The sequence below is a fragment of the Canis lupus genome, chromosome 3 (genome assembly GCF_003254725.2).
Source record: "Canis lupus dingo isolate Sandy chromosome 3, ASM325472v2, whole genome shotgun sequence".
NCBI classification, from domain to species: domain Eukaryota; kingdom Metazoa; phylum Chordata; class Mammalia; order Carnivora; family Canidae; genus Canis; species Canis lupus.
Genome location: NC_064245.1, coordinates 71,786,896 through 71,802,306, shown reverse-complemented (window position 1 = coordinate 71,802,306; position 15,411 = coordinate 71,786,896). Strand labels below are relative to the sequence as shown.

At 40.6% G+C, this 15,411-nt stretch overlaps 1 protein-coding gene across 12 annotated transcripts in view; it reads right to left on the bottom strand.

Annotated features, from left to right (window-relative positions):
- The window catches only part of APBB2 (amyloid beta precursor protein binding family B member 2), a 375,499-nt gene that overhangs the window by 150,943 nt on the left and 209,145 nt on the right, over positions 1-15,411 (bottom strand). Inside the window, exon 1 of one of the 12 annotated variants that reach the window (XM_049108654.1) lies at positions 11,109-11,265. The exons of the other annotated variants lie outside the window; for them this stretch is intronic. Coding sequence (XP_048964611.1) covers positions 11,109-11,160 — 52 coding nt within the window. The 5' untranslated portion in view covers positions 11,161-11,265. Of the gene's footprint in view, positions 1-11,108; positions 11,266-15,411 lie in introns of those variants that run through there. 12 annotated transcript variants of the gene reach the window in all.

The following is a 15,411-nucleotide window of genomic DNA, read 5'->3' as shown; positions in this document are numbered from 1 at the left end:
TGACTGCCAGGAATACACCGGAGACGCTGTCCTTGACCTTAAGGAACTTATGTTCTAATCGAGATTTAGCAAATCTCTAAATAAATGCACAAATGAATTTCATATAGGGTAGAGTGTAAACCACAAATGCCATGCTCCAGGGCGCAGGAGGGTGTGATACGGTGATGAAGCAGACAACAAGGGGCTTCATGACAGAAGCAGTGGTGAAATGGTTGAGCCATTCTCAGATGAACCATCTGATGAGCCATTCTCAGAGATGTCCCTGTCTGTGCCTAAGCGTTGATATATAAGAAGATGCAAGCGATGGGACTCAGAAATAGCCTATGGCTGCAACGTTTTCTCGGTCTTGAGGATTCAGCCCACAAACACACCTTGTCAAATGCCAAAGACGTGTGCCCAGATCCATTCCAAGCCTCCAAGCAGCCCGTTGTTTCACCCCAAATCAGGCAGCACGGGGGCTGGGCTAAGCGCCACATTATTCTAGCCATACACGCTGAGGACATTCTGCTCCTCCCTGACACATCCACTGCCTCCATGCTGGGGTAATAACTAGCTTCTTACTTGGCAGCAGTCACTTTTCAAGCTAAGGGTGAGTCTGTCTACCTGTGAGGTCATTTACTGGTAGGCAGTCTGGAGCAGAAGAAGCTTTAATACAAACCTCTATAGAAAAACATTGTCTTGTCAATGGTAAGATTCTACTCCAAAAGAAGAAATGGAAAAAAAAAATGCATCCTATTTCTACTTAAACAGAAATTGAAATATCACTGAATATAGGGGGGGGAAAACATGGAAAATTATCTGATGAATGTCAATTCAATTGTCAATCACAAAAAAAGTGTTTTTCGGTGAGGCAGCTGGATCACAAAACCTTTCTCTGGTTCCTATCTTCACCCTCAGCTCTATAATTCCTGGACAGTGGGAGTCATCATGAAAATTATAAAGATTATACAAATATACATGAACAACCAAAAACTCATTTTATTAAGATTACATTTCATTTAATAACTAATTCACAAACACATTATAAGAAAAATGTTCCAATTCAGGACAATAATGGGAAACAAAAAACACTGCTCATTAACATCAATGAGCTCCAGATTAATACGAGTACTTGGGGCTCATCTTTTTTTTTTTAAGATTTTATTTATTTATTCATGAGAGACATGGGGTGGGGGAGCGGGGAGAGAGAGAGAGAGAGAGAGGTAGAGACACAGAGGGAGAAGCAGGCTCCGTACAGGGAGCCTGATGTGGGACTCGATCCCTGGTGTCCAGGATCACGCCCTGGACTGAAGGCAGCACTAAACCGCTGAGCCACCGAGGCTGCCCAGGCTCATCTTAAAGGTAAACGAAGAGACACATAGGAAAAGCAATGGCAGAAAGGGCCAGCCAACTAACTCCCAGCCTTGCTCCATGACCTTGGGAAGTCTTTCCCACTGAGTCTGTTTTCTCACCTGCACAAGGGGTAAAGCAACTGGATTTCCTAGCACTCTGTGATTTCGAATTCTGGAAGGAAAGACTAGACACTTTATTTTGCTAACAACATTTCTCAAAAAAGTTGCAGTTTAGAATTTATACAATTGGAGATTCCCCCAGAAATTAGTATTAAAAATTTTGTGGCGTTTCTAACAAGTTAACAGTTAAGATTTGGTGCCCAACATACAATAAACACTCTTGACAAGTGGTAGGAAGAATTCTTGGATGGTCCTAAGATTCCTGCCTCCTGATACACACGCTCTGAATAGCTCCTCTCCCTGAGTATGGGCAAGACCTAGGAACATGACAGGCTATCACTCCTGTGATTAGGTCACATTGTAAGGTGAAGTAATTTTGTGGATTTAATGAAGATCTCTCATCAGTTAACTTCAGGTTAATTAAAAGAAAGTTTCTCCTGGGTGGGCCTCACCTAATCAGGTGAGCCCTTAAAGGCAAAAAGTAGCAACAGATGCTGGCCTTGAAGAAGGAAGCTGCCATGTATAAAAGGAGGGGACACAGGGCAAGGACCCAACAGGAGTCTCTAGAGCTGAAAACGGTCCTGGTCAAAAGCTAATAACAAAATGAGGATGTTGGTCACACAACCATAAGGAAATAAACTCTGCCAAGAACCAGTGAGTGCAGGAATCCCTGGGTGGCTCAGCAGTTTGGTGCCTGCCTTTGGCCCAGGGCATGATCCTGGAGTCCCGGGATCGAGTCCTGTGTCCGAGTCCCGTGTCGGGCTCCCTGCATGCAGCCTGCTTCTCCCTCTGCCTGTGTCTCTGCCTCTCTCTCTCTCTGTGTCTCTCATGAATAAATAAATAAAACCTTTAAAAAAAAAAAAAAAAAAAGAACCAGTGAGCGTTGGAGAGGACCCCAGGCCTCAGATGAGACTGTAGCCTTGGCTGACACCTTGCTTTTGGCCTGTGAGGCTCTCAGCAGGGGACTGGGCTAACCTGTAATCAGAATCCAGATCCACATTAACTACGGGATGTTGTTTTATGGGATGTTTACCATGAACTACATTTGTGGTAATCCGATACTCAGCGAAAGAAAACTAATACAGGGCACTGAGATTTTGGGGGAACAAAAGCAGGGGCTGTTTTCCCCTTTCAGCACTAGCTAGACCTTTTGCTGCCTGTTCCGCTCCACAATATACTGGCAAGCACTCTACCTCCTGGTGATTTTTTTTCCCCTTCTGCATTCATTATGGAGTCATTGACTCTTCTACAACCCAGGCCTGAGACAGCAGCAGCCATTCCATGGTGGGCATGAGATAAATGACAGAATGTCCACATATGATCCACGAAGGGAGGCAGCAGAGCCAGTAAGTGTCCAGTCAAGGTAGGACCAGTTAGCTCTGAGACATGTAAGACTGGAGACGGGAAAGTCTGGGAGGAGAGTCTCAAAGACAGTAGAAATCATAGCCCTGAAGTAGGATCCCTTGCCCATGCTGTGCAATCTGTGTGTACGGTCTCGTAGCTTCATAGCTGCATACAGGCACCATAGAAAATTTAAGTTGTGTAGCTTTGGGGACGAGCACCAAAAAAGGCAGTAAGAAGTATCCAAAACTTGCAATTTCTCAAACCTGGGCTTGTGCTCAAGTCTCTTTGCTCCCAGTCTCTTTTCCTGACTAGGACAGATCTCAGACCAGGTTCCCAGAGTGGAATGAGAGGATTCTCTGAGTCTGATTCACGTAGGGATGCTCGCTGACAATGGATATTCCTGGGCCTCATCTGAGACCCTACCGGATCAGAATCTCTATGGGGAAGGGCCCAGGGGACATGCACTTGTTAACACAGGAGTCTTCTGCATGTTGAATTTGCAAACCAATAATCTAACTTGGCCGAAGCTGTCCTCTTCTAGGTGAGGAATGTGAGCTTACTCAACTTGCTTACAGAGACATGGCTAGCAAGGGAGAGAGCTAGAAGAAGAATGCAGAATGCAAAACTGATGGACGTAGCCCAGGAAGCTGGGAAATGAAACCCGTCTTTGTGTTTTCCACACTAATATTCCCCCCCATTAGTACAGATAATTAAGCACCGAAGATAAAATGACTTTGTAGTGGCAGAAATATGTAAACACATTAGGGAAAAAAATTCTGTTTCACCAAGGTCTGTGGTTGGTTAGCATTTTCTGGTTAGTGCAAAATTTGACAGTATGCTAAAAGTTATCACTGGGATGGCTTGTGAGGAAGTTCCCTCACTGAACATCCCCTTCCAACCACCTACCAGCTGCAAACCATGAGTGTCCATCTGGCTGCAGGTGTGGTCTCTGCTCCCTGTGGACAGAGGCCACCACGATGATGTGTATAGGCTGCTCCTATTTCTCCAGCTGCAGTCCCAATAATTCTCCCACTGCAGCACTTACATTCCCATTTGGGACCATGCTTCTCTTGTGCACAGAGCAGGCCGTAACGTAGGAACTGCCTTAAAGTGACCCCTCAAGTCTCACTCAATTTCCAACAAACCCCTATGTTGTAGACTAAAACATGTTCCTTCACATATGTTAAAATACTAACCCCAGTTCCTCAGCATGTGACTGTATTGGGGACAGGGCCTTCGAAGAGGTGCCTGAGGTTACAGGAGGCCTTTAAGGTGGGCCCGTAGTCCAACAAGACTGGCGTCCTTATGAGGAAGGACAGGAGGTATGTATGCACTAGGGAAAGACCTACATGAAGAGGAAACAAGAGAGCAGCCATCTGCAAGCCAAGGGGAGAGGCCCCAGAAGAAACTAAGCCTACTGGCACCTTGACCTTGGACTTCCAGAACTGTGAGAAAATACATTTTTGCTCTTTAAGCCACCTAGTCTGGGGTATTTTGTTCTGGCAGTCCTAGCAAATTAATATACCTACTTACATGTGAGAGTAATTCGCACAAAATATAGACTCCCTTGCATGATAACTAGTTGATTATATTTTTGAGCCTGCATTCTAGCCATCCTTCTCTTCAGACAAGGCTGATTGTGCTTCTGATTATAAGCTCCCCTCCCTCCATCTATTTTTTCAAGATCAGAAAATATTCATTTATTCAATGAATTAAAAATGTATTTTCCTTGCAAGTATCCAAACGTGGGTATTTCTTTGGTCATAAAGTAACAAGGAGTCAACAAAAAAATGCAAATAATAATTTGCTCATCCCTTAAAGATAAATCTTAATTTAGTTTCTAAATTTTTTTTTAGTAGGCTCCAGCATGGAACCCAAGGCGGGGCTTGAACTCATGACCCTGAGATCAAGACTTGAGCTGAGACCAAGAGTCAGATGCTTAACTGAGCCACCCAGGGGCACCTACACAAATCTTAATTTTAAACAACTAAACCTAAATATACATAGGAGATCAATTCAATGGAGAAAAAAAAAAAAAAAGGTAAAACCACTCTCCTTCCCCAGAATGAACTTCGGTAACCCCTGTCAATAAACCCAAAGACTGGAGCAAAACTATGTGCCCAGATTTCCTTCCCACCTGGACTCCACAAGGACACCAACCATCAGGGGTATCCTCCTCCTCTTCCCCAAAGATGAAACCTCAAAATTCCAAAAGCCCTCCCATTTATTCAAATGCAGTAAGTATAAAAGTGGTAAACTGCCCCCCTTTTGGAACCAACAGGTGACAGATCCCTGATAAGTGCCTGGGCTTTATCCTCTCTAGGGACCTGGAAATGCCCCTTGCCATGCCTCTCTCACTAGACTCCCCATACAGGCTGGAGAAGAGAAGGATGGAAGCAAACAAGGGGGGGTTGCAAAAATAACTAGAGTGGGTGACATTAACCGGGCACTCACCATGAGCCAGACACTGTTCTAAGCACTTTTTGCATATTACTCATTTAATTCTCAACACTTCCCATTTCACAGACCAGGAAAGTAAAGAACAGAAAGGTTAAGTGGCTTGCCTAAGGTCACACAGTTAATAAGTGGTCGTGCTGGGATTCAACCCCAGGCAGCCTGATGTTCTATGGCCTGTGCTCTTAACCATCACACTATTTGCTCTCTCCTAAGAACCGATACTAAAGCAAAGGTGATTTAAAAACCATTCTTTCAGTAATCTATTCTCCCATCCATATCTTGAAAAGCAGTTGCTAGAAAAAAGAATGAAACACACATTTCTATAATTTAAATGTAAAATATCGGGAATTAGCAAACATCTCACAGACCGTCTCTTCCCTATCATTCTGGGAAGTGGATAAATATTATTTCTCCTGGTAATGGACAAGAGATAAATCTGACTTGGTACAATGTCATGGCAAGTTCGAATCCTTAAACCCAGAGTGTTGCTTAGTATGATTTTTTGATCCCTGAATCATGAAGTCTCTTGTGGGAGAAGAAGAAAAGAAAAATATATTCTTATTTGCAACACTGCTAGTGAGTTCACTGGGAAATTAAATAGTCCACAGAAAGCCCTGGATCAGCAACCATCTGGTTAAAATGCTGCAGGGTGGACTATTCCACAGGTTCATCAGCTGATTTTGACCCTGGGAGGCAAAAGAAGGCAGCAGTGCATAACTACCAGTGCAAGAGGTCGCTGAGTAAGGTTGAAGAATCGATGGTTCGCCAGTCTCCATAAATCACAGACACAGGAAGCCTTTCTCAGTAGGGCTAGGACAGCAGTCACGCATGAAACCTACAGGGAGCTGACCTCCTGGGAAGTTGGCCCATCTCCAGATCGTCAGCATTTGAGTTGCCTTATAAAAGCGCATGTACACAAGCCTAGAACTGGTTATCTTTGAATGAGTTCAGGGCGGTCTTTCTTCCTTTTTGGGATTCATTTCTGAGATAATGGAAGACAAAAATTGATTGGGTCAAATAAGCAAGGATTTGGGGATTTTGAAATAAAGTATGTGATCGCTGGCCAAATGAACTCTTCCACCATGGAAGCCAAGGGCTGAGCCACAGGCTGGAGTCAGGGTTTCCTTACATCCCCACTCAAGAGCACCTTTCCTTGTAAAAACGGTCCAGAACAGAAATAGTCATTTGGTTCATTGTGGAGTAACATGTTCTAGTGCCACCCAGGCCCCTGGCATCTCAAGAGGTGGAATGATGGCTAACAAACAGCAAAGAGGCAGGGAAAATCTGCCCAGAGAATGTTGGGAATTCGGTGTGCTGCTTATTGTATTTATTTATTTTGGGGGATGAAGAATAGTTTGCTGTAAAGATGTTGACATAATGCGGTATTCATATTACAGGGAATATATGAAATAATACAGTACACTTTACCAGATTAAAAAGAAAACTATATACTCTTCAGAGTACTGTATTTAATATTCTTGCTGGGACCCTTACACAAGGAAACAGACATTCATGAGCCCACTGTTCATCACAGCTTTGATTACAATAGCAAACTTTCTTGGCAGAGGTATCTGTCAAAAATTCTTTATACTGGGTGACTGGGTGATGGGCACTGACGGGGGCACTTGATGGGCTGAGCACTGGGTGTTATGCTATATGTTGGCAAACTGAACTCCAATAAAAAATTTAAAAAATTCTTTATACTGATAATTCCTCTAGGTAAATACTAGGACACATTTATGAGATATGTATGAATGTTTACAGAAGACATTTATGAGAAAAAGAAGAAAACCACCTAAAGGCCCAGCAACAAGGACCAATAAAAGATATACAATATTCCTGTGTTCTACATTATTATGCAGCAGAATGAGGCGGTCTTGAACTAGACTTCCTGTATTCTAATCCCAGCCCTACCACATATTTGACTAATGCCCCTTACGGCTGTGACAAACCGTGGTTCATGGATGGCTGTTTCCCTGTTTAATGGTCTGGCTATATGACCTTACAAAAACTCTGTAACCTCTCTGGGACTCAATTTCCTGATACTGTAAAATGTAGATAATAACAGTAGTCTTATAGGGCTCATGTGAGGTTTATAAGTAAGTTCTTAGAACATTATCTGGTACGAAGTAATGGCCATAAAAATGGTAGCTATTAGTACTATTATCCCCAAAACTCGTCACATGCGTGCATAGAAAAAATATCTATGTAGCACATCACATTTATATAAAACAAAACCAACAAACCACAACCACATCTTTTCCCCTCCCCCACCAAGATTTTCTCTCTGGGGAAGAGACGAGGTGAAACAGATAATGGGTATGAGAGGGAATTACAAGACTATTCTTCAGAACTGTATGAATCTTTTCAAACTTGAATCTTCTACATTGGCTTTCTTCAAGCTCTTCCCTCCTACTCCCTCCCACCACTACATCAAACTGCATTCCACTCATATCACTTCTCCAAAATCACTCGCTTCTAGTCATTCATAACCTTTTGATGGTAAATTCAAGCTGTATTTTTCAATTCTCATGTTACTTCACCTCTGAATGTCTTTCAACATCATTGACCACACTTGTCTTAAAATGGCTTCCAGGAAACCACCTCCTCCTGGCTATTCTGCTACTTCTCTCATATTTCTCAATGTCCTTGAACATCTCCTGTCCTCCTTCTGGGCCTTCAGTGTTGAAGGCTTATTCCTGGGCCCTTTCTCTGCTCACCTGGTTCAACTTCTAGGCAACCTCATCACTGCCCAGGGCTCCAGCTATAATCTCCAGGAACATGCTTCTCATACTGAGACCTCATTCCAGATCATTCCTCTGAGTTCCCAAAAACATCAACTGCCCACCTGGCAATGCCCCGGTATACTTTCAACTTATCTTGTGAAGGGTCTGGCTTCCTACTCCCGTTGTTCCCATCTCAGCCATCTGATGATGGAAGCTACATACTTAGGGTTCCTCTTGACAAATCTCTTTCTTACAGTCCTAAATCTAAACCTAGAATAGTTAGTGTATCTGTCTTGTACCTGTCTTCTTCCCTTTCCCCATTTCTATTGTTGCCTTCTTCAGGCTAACCCAGTCTCTCATCTACAATTGCCTGTTAACCAGCTTTCGGCTTTTACTCATCTTCCCCTCAGAGGTTTTTCTTAGCCCAGGGTCCATGGACTCCCAAGGAGTCTTGTGGATAGGATTCAGGTGGCCCATGAACTTGGGTGAGGGAAAATAGTACACCCTTATTTTCATTAATCTCAAACTGAAATTTACCATTTCACTCAATCATGAATGTTAGCAACAGACCATCCTAGTATTAGGAGAATACTAATACTCCAAATACTACCGTGATATTGCCACCAAGAGAAATCGGGTATTTTTACATCACATGACAATTATCAGATACACTGTTTAATCACTCCTTTGAAATTACAGTAGCTATCAGACTCTCCACTGTATCTTTTTAAGATTTTATTTATTTATTCATGAGAGAGAGAGAGGAACAGACACAGGCAGAGGGAGAAGCAGGCTCCATGCAGGCAGCCTGACGTGGGACTCGATCCCCGGTCTCCAGGATCACACCCTGGGCTGAAGGCAGCGCTAAACTGCTGGGCCACCCAGGCTGCCCTATATCTTATTTTTGATGCGTTAATAAAGAGGCACAGATACCACTACATCACATATATGAGTTTAGTATTTTGGCAACTGTATTTAGATATAATTGGTCTCTTTTGTTAGCCTATGTGTTTTATCTTATAGATTCAAAAACATTCTTCTTAGAAGATGTCCCCTAGGCTGCAGCAGACAGCCAAAGATGTAGGTCAGTGGCACATTAAAGGTCAAGAATTTCTGCTAGCTGATTCTTCATACCACTGTCACAGTTATTTTCTCAAAACACAACCCTAATATCACCCTCACATGCCTGTTCAACGATTTTGCTAATTGAGACCAAAGTACTTAATCATCTGGTCCCTGCCTACCTCTCCAGCTTCACCTGGCATCCTCAACCCCTTGTTCCCTAGACAGTACCTACACAAATTATCTCTCAGCAATCCAAGCTTCCCATCACCCCACTGCCACCCTCAGGACTTTGTTCATGTTTGTCTCTGCCCATTCATCCTTATCTCTACCTATTTTCCAATCTTCACGGCTTTTCCAATCTTCACGGCTTCTTATAAACATCTCCTCAGAGAGGCCCTTCCAGGACCCCAAGGCCATCCCTTATCTTGGCTCTCCACTCAGAACTTCTAGAACTTTGTCCCCATAGTACTTTTCACAATTGGTAATCAACTCTCCTGCTCTGTGAGGTAGGAATCATAAAGTGCTTTGGATCTATTCTACTGCTGACTTATGCTAAGAAATTGGCTAACATTTGTCAAATTAATGAGTTGAAGAAAAAAAAAAACTAAATATCCAACAATGTAACTTAAATAAATAACGGTATTACCTAAGTTATGGACAGCCATTAAAAATTGTGTAATAAAAGTATATTTGCTGACATGAAAATGTTTCAATAGATCTCATATTTGATATGAGATCTAAGTGAAAAGGGCAAGTTAACCGAGTACATCTTCAGCAATTCCATTTTTAGTAAGAAGAAAAAAATAGATATATAAACATATGAAGAGATAGAGACAGTGCCACAAAACAAGGTCTGAAAGGATATTCATAAAATATGTAACAGTTCTTATCTCTGGGCAGCAGAGTAGGAGATTTAGAATTGTGTATCTAGCTATGTTGCCTAACCTTGCCTTCAATGACTATGCCTTGACTTATGCAATTAATAAATTAATAAAATTGCAAACTATCTGCTTAGGTTAATTAGTTTCAAAAATAATTAAACAACCCAATGGAGGTAAGCTATGTTTAACTGAATTAACTCAGGTCCATTCCAGCAGGATTAATCCTGGAAGATAAAACAGGACTTTTCAGGAGGCTACATAAAAAACTGTAGAACCAAGTATACCTGACAGTGAGCACAACGTCAACTGTGAGGTCATGATGAACAGGACAGGTCTTTTCAGGTGAGTAGTGATCTCATTACTTCATAAAATCCCCTTTAGTTACACTGAATTTCAGGTTCAAGATATAAACTAATCCACAAACCCTAATACGGGAAAAGATAAAAAAAACCATAGCAATTTTAGTCACTATTAAAGCCCGATTTCTTACCAGATATGCTGAAATTAAAGCAATATTTTTTCATTCTGTTGCAGTTTAACCACATTAAATCTCTAAGTATTAAAACAATAAAAAGATAATGCTCCAAAATTAATTAATTGGAGTTAGAGTGAAGCTGGGGAAGAAGATGAACATCGGTAATTTCTGGAAAGTTGAGCAAGCAGCATTTCTACATATAAGTCAAACTGTGTGAAAAAAGCACCACCGGTAATAATTACAAGTCTTCAGATCCAGCTTATATTTCATCACAGTAAAAAGTTACTTTGCCCTGCACTAAAGCATTTGGCTGGGATGAACTAACTTGCTGATTCATGTTATCTTGAGTATAGACTTTTCTACTTGAATAACTTAATAGGTTGTCCCAGGGAAGAAATTAGTGACACATAAAGGAGAAAACAGAAGTTTTGTAAGGGATTCTAGTCCTTTTTGAAAATCTTCAAGCTCCACAGATCACAATTTCTAAACTTTATCACTTGGTCTGCAGGAAAGCCAAGAACTCTATTTTGAGAGAACTCTTTTCAAGGCACTCCATCAATTCAAAATTGCTCATTTTCTCTTTTTTATGATTGCCCCTCTGCCAGCCTAACAAAATAATAAAGTAAAAGAGTAAAAAATAAAGTCTCAAAGAAATCCAAAAGAGACGCTATGCCCAATGAAATACTGTAGGTAATAAGAGATTACTTACAATCTTTCGCCGTGACAGTGCAATCCACCCTCAGCTGATCTGCAACCAGCATCCTTTAGGTTTCTGAGCTACATTTCTCAATACTTTTCTATCCTTTAACAGGCATCCGAATCAACTCCCCATTTGAAGTTTGTGTGTAAATAAGAATTTAGTTAATTAGCCCAGGTAGGATCAGAATTTGTAGAAAATGAAACCATCACTCCCAGGCACATTTGCCTGGACATCGCATTGCTGAAGCTCCACATGCAAATGGCATCAGTGCTTCCTTATCCAGATGAGCTGAGAACAAAGCAGCTAGGAAAGGTGCATCCACCACTGAACTGTTTCCGGTTTAAAAGATCCCGATGCATGATCTGACTTATTCCAATCAAGAGAGGAGATCAAGAAACAGGGCACTGGGGCCATGAATCTATTGTATTAATCCATCACCCACAATGGATAGTAAGTAGCCACGTAAATAGCAAAATTCCCTCACATACTCCCCTCTTTCGAGCACAAGAAAAACTATACAAAAAGGCCTTTGTTGTAAACTGTTTAGATAAGCATGGAGGGGAGAAAGGGGCAAATTATGAAAATTTAAAAGACAAATTTAGGAGACACAAACTCTTCCCAAGGTACCTAACCTCCAGCACTCCACAGGAGCACAGCAGGAATGGTAGAAATTGATTTTGTGAAAGGCTATTAAAGAGAGTGCTGTTCTCATCAGAAAGTCCCTCCCCTTTTTAACCATAATAATAATTTAAAGCAATGCCAAAAATCACATCAGTCAAATGACCAAGAAAACTTTTGGGTTTTTTGCACACTATAGGGGGAAAATTAAATTCACATCTGTTAAGAAATTATCACTTTTAAAAGATTAGGTAAAAACTAACAGCTTTTCCACGGCTTGCCAATATACTCACTTGAGAAGAAAAGCTCAATGTTAAACAACATGATACCAAGCCTATGTATCAAAAGAATAATAAATTTATATTTTTTATTACACAGATATTTGATCTGCTTGTCAAAGTTTAAAAGATCGATTTAGGACTTGACAGTCACAAAACATACTTCAGAACTTGACAATATAATTGTAAAAAGTGGTTTTCTTCCTCAGCTCAGCAAATTTCTTAATCTAAAGTTACAAAACAATCAGCAGGAAGCTTTGATTGTTTGATTATAAATTACACTGAACCAGTTCTCTATTTTCATGTGCCTTGTTCTCTTTAGGTAATGATTTGTACCCTAAGGGATAAGGAGGTCTCTTGAATATTTTATAGGACTTTTTTTTTAGATTTGACATTTCAATCCAATGACTAATTCTTTGAAATGTATTTAAAATTAGATAGTCATACTTTCTCAAAATGAAGGACTGAACATAGTCTCTGTGTATAATTTATAACTAGGGTGTGAAAATTCCCATGATGTTTCTGGGTGGTGATCCCAAAACAGAAAAAGTTGAAGAACCACCATGTTGTGACTGCTCTGTTTCTGGAACTCTTTATAAAGGATGATTCTGTGAACCATCAAGCATTCTCCAAGAACCTAGTGGATTCATCCTCAACATGTGCTGAATGACCAACTCTTTAGGATATAATAGAAGGGAACTAGAAGGGAATTAGACAAAATCTAAAGTCCCTTCAAATTCCATGATCCTGTGGTCTTCCATAAAGTAAAAATGAGATTTTACATTCAAGCATTAGCATTCATGAGACAAAAATCAAACTCTCCAAACCTCAGTTTCCAAGTCTGAAAAAGACAAATGATTATATCCAGGAATATTTTGTGAACTGAATGATATACTGAATGTCAACAGATTGCTCATGCAGTGGGCAAGAAACAAATGGTCACCATGACTAAGTGACTGTGCCCCAAAGATGACTCAAAGCCAGTTCTGACACAAGAGTTTCAAAGTCACATTACATTATTCACACAATCCCAAAGCTACACAATCGGACTTGCCCCAAGGTGTGTCATTCTCATTGTACTTGTGCCAAAAGCCCTTATTTTGCAACACACTCTACTTGAATATACACGATTAAAGTTTAATTCTTATCAACAACTCACTCTTTTCTTTTAAAATGACAGGGGCTGGGACATGGTACATATACAGTTAATACTACTGTAATGAATGCTAAATAAATAAGTTTTCTTCTGCTGTCCAAAGTGCCTTTCTGGACTTTTCAGTGTTCATATAGTGGGTGAGAAACAAGTGGATTTTTCAGTGGAGTAGAGAAAACGGAGAAGGCTGAGAAGTACATTTATTAATGCACAATATTAAGAGTCAGGTGATCATCATGACTTGCGTGGACTCTCAAAGGAGGCAGCTACCCCATGATGCCTTGCCTCTTTCAGTACTTTTCAGGGGTCTGAGGCAGAAGGAAAGCTGAGCTCACTCAGCTCAGACACAATGCTTTCTCCTTGCGACTATTCACTGATGCACACCAGAAGAGATATGAAAAATGTTTTCCAGAGGTGAATGCTTCTCTGCAGAAAGAGTTCATTTCTGGAAACAAAACCAAAATCTCTGCATCTAAAATCCATGCTTCCAAAAATTATGGCCTTTCTTTCATCACATAGCTTTTATGTAAACAATGTGCAGATGAGCTTAGCGGAAATCAATAAAACACAAGAGTTTTTAATTTCCCTTGAGTAGACTAGAAAGTGCATTTTTTCCAAAGACATCCTAAATGTGTTGGTTTTTCAAACTAGCTATGCATTTACTTGGTTTCTTAATTTGCTTGTTTCTTTATTTATTCTCTATTTACTGTAATAAACAATTTATAGTGACTTATAGAAGCACAAGCATCACGCCAACTGTCAAACGTCCTACCGCATTTTGGTCTGCTCAGCTGAACTTTATAGTGATTACTAGTTCCTAAGAGCTTCATTTGAAGGGCAATGTGTTTGCTCCAGGGGGTGGTGTCACAGACCACATTCACAGATTCAATATCATGCAACCAGACTTTCAAATCCAATGGCAACAAAGATAATAATCACTGGGTATTCATGAAGACCAAATCTTGGTCTCAAAGGAATCTTTGGTGAATTGTCTGTTCAAGTGGGAAAGAAAAGAAGAAATGAAAGAATACAAACAAAATGCTAGAGTCATGTAATCAAAGAAGAGGTCCAAAGAAGGGGGACTTTTCACACATCGGATTTTCATTCACCTTTTCAGGAAAAAAAGAGAGAGAAAGAAAGAAAAAGGGAGGGAGGGGAAGCTAGGGGAGGGAGAGAGAAGGAAGGAAAGAAGGGAGGGAGGTAGGAGGGAGGAAAGAAGGAGAGAGAGAGAGAGAGAGAGAGAGAGAAAGAATGAACAAACAAATGAACATGGACTCTGAAATGAGACAGACCTTGAGTGTGAATCCTGATCCTTTGGGTTGCTTAGCTATTACTTAAGCCATGATTCTTACAGCTTTCAGAGTCTCAGCAAACTCACCTCTTTAAAAAAAGAAGATTTAGCATCTACCCTGAAGGACTGTGGTAAAGACTAGACTCCCACATGCTTGCAGAGAGCCCAACACACAGTGGGCATTCAGAAAAGGGTGACAATTATCATTCCCATAAAATGAGTATTGTCAATGGAGGTTTACAAATTTAGAGAGTGAATTTCTGAAAGGGTAATCAATGATTCTCAATCTTGGCTGCACAAAGGATGCATCTGAATAGCTTTAAAAAAAAAACTACTGATAGCAAAGCTTTAAATAAATAAATACTCTTCTTCTCACAGACCAGTTAAATCAGAGTCCATGTTGGGAATACCTCAATGTAGATCATTTTTTAAAGCACTCTAGGAGATTTTAATGTACAGCAGAGTGAGAGCCACAGGGTTGAATCATTCGCCAAGTTCAATGCTGCTTTTTCTCTTATGACCCATCATATGCTTATCTACCATTGTTCTTTGGCTCACCTGCTATACCAGCAGTCTCAAAAGTGGAAGTAGTATAACATGGAAGCAACCCAAGTGTCCATCGATGATGTATGGATAAGCAAAATGTGGCATATACACACAATGGAATATTATTCAGACTTCAAGAGAAAGAAAATTCTGACACATGCAACAACATGGATGAAACTTGAGGACATTATGCCAAGTAAAAAAAGCCAGTCACAAAAAGATACATACTGTATGATTCCATTTATAGGAAGGAGGTACTTAGAGTAGTCAAAATCAGAGACAAAAAATAGAATGGTGGTTGCCATGGGCTAGGGGGACGGGAGATTGGGGAGTTATTGTTTAATGCATGTAGAGTTTCAGTTTTACTATGAAAGGAATTTTAAGAATAGGTGGTAGTGATAGTCTTACAACAATTTGAATGTACTT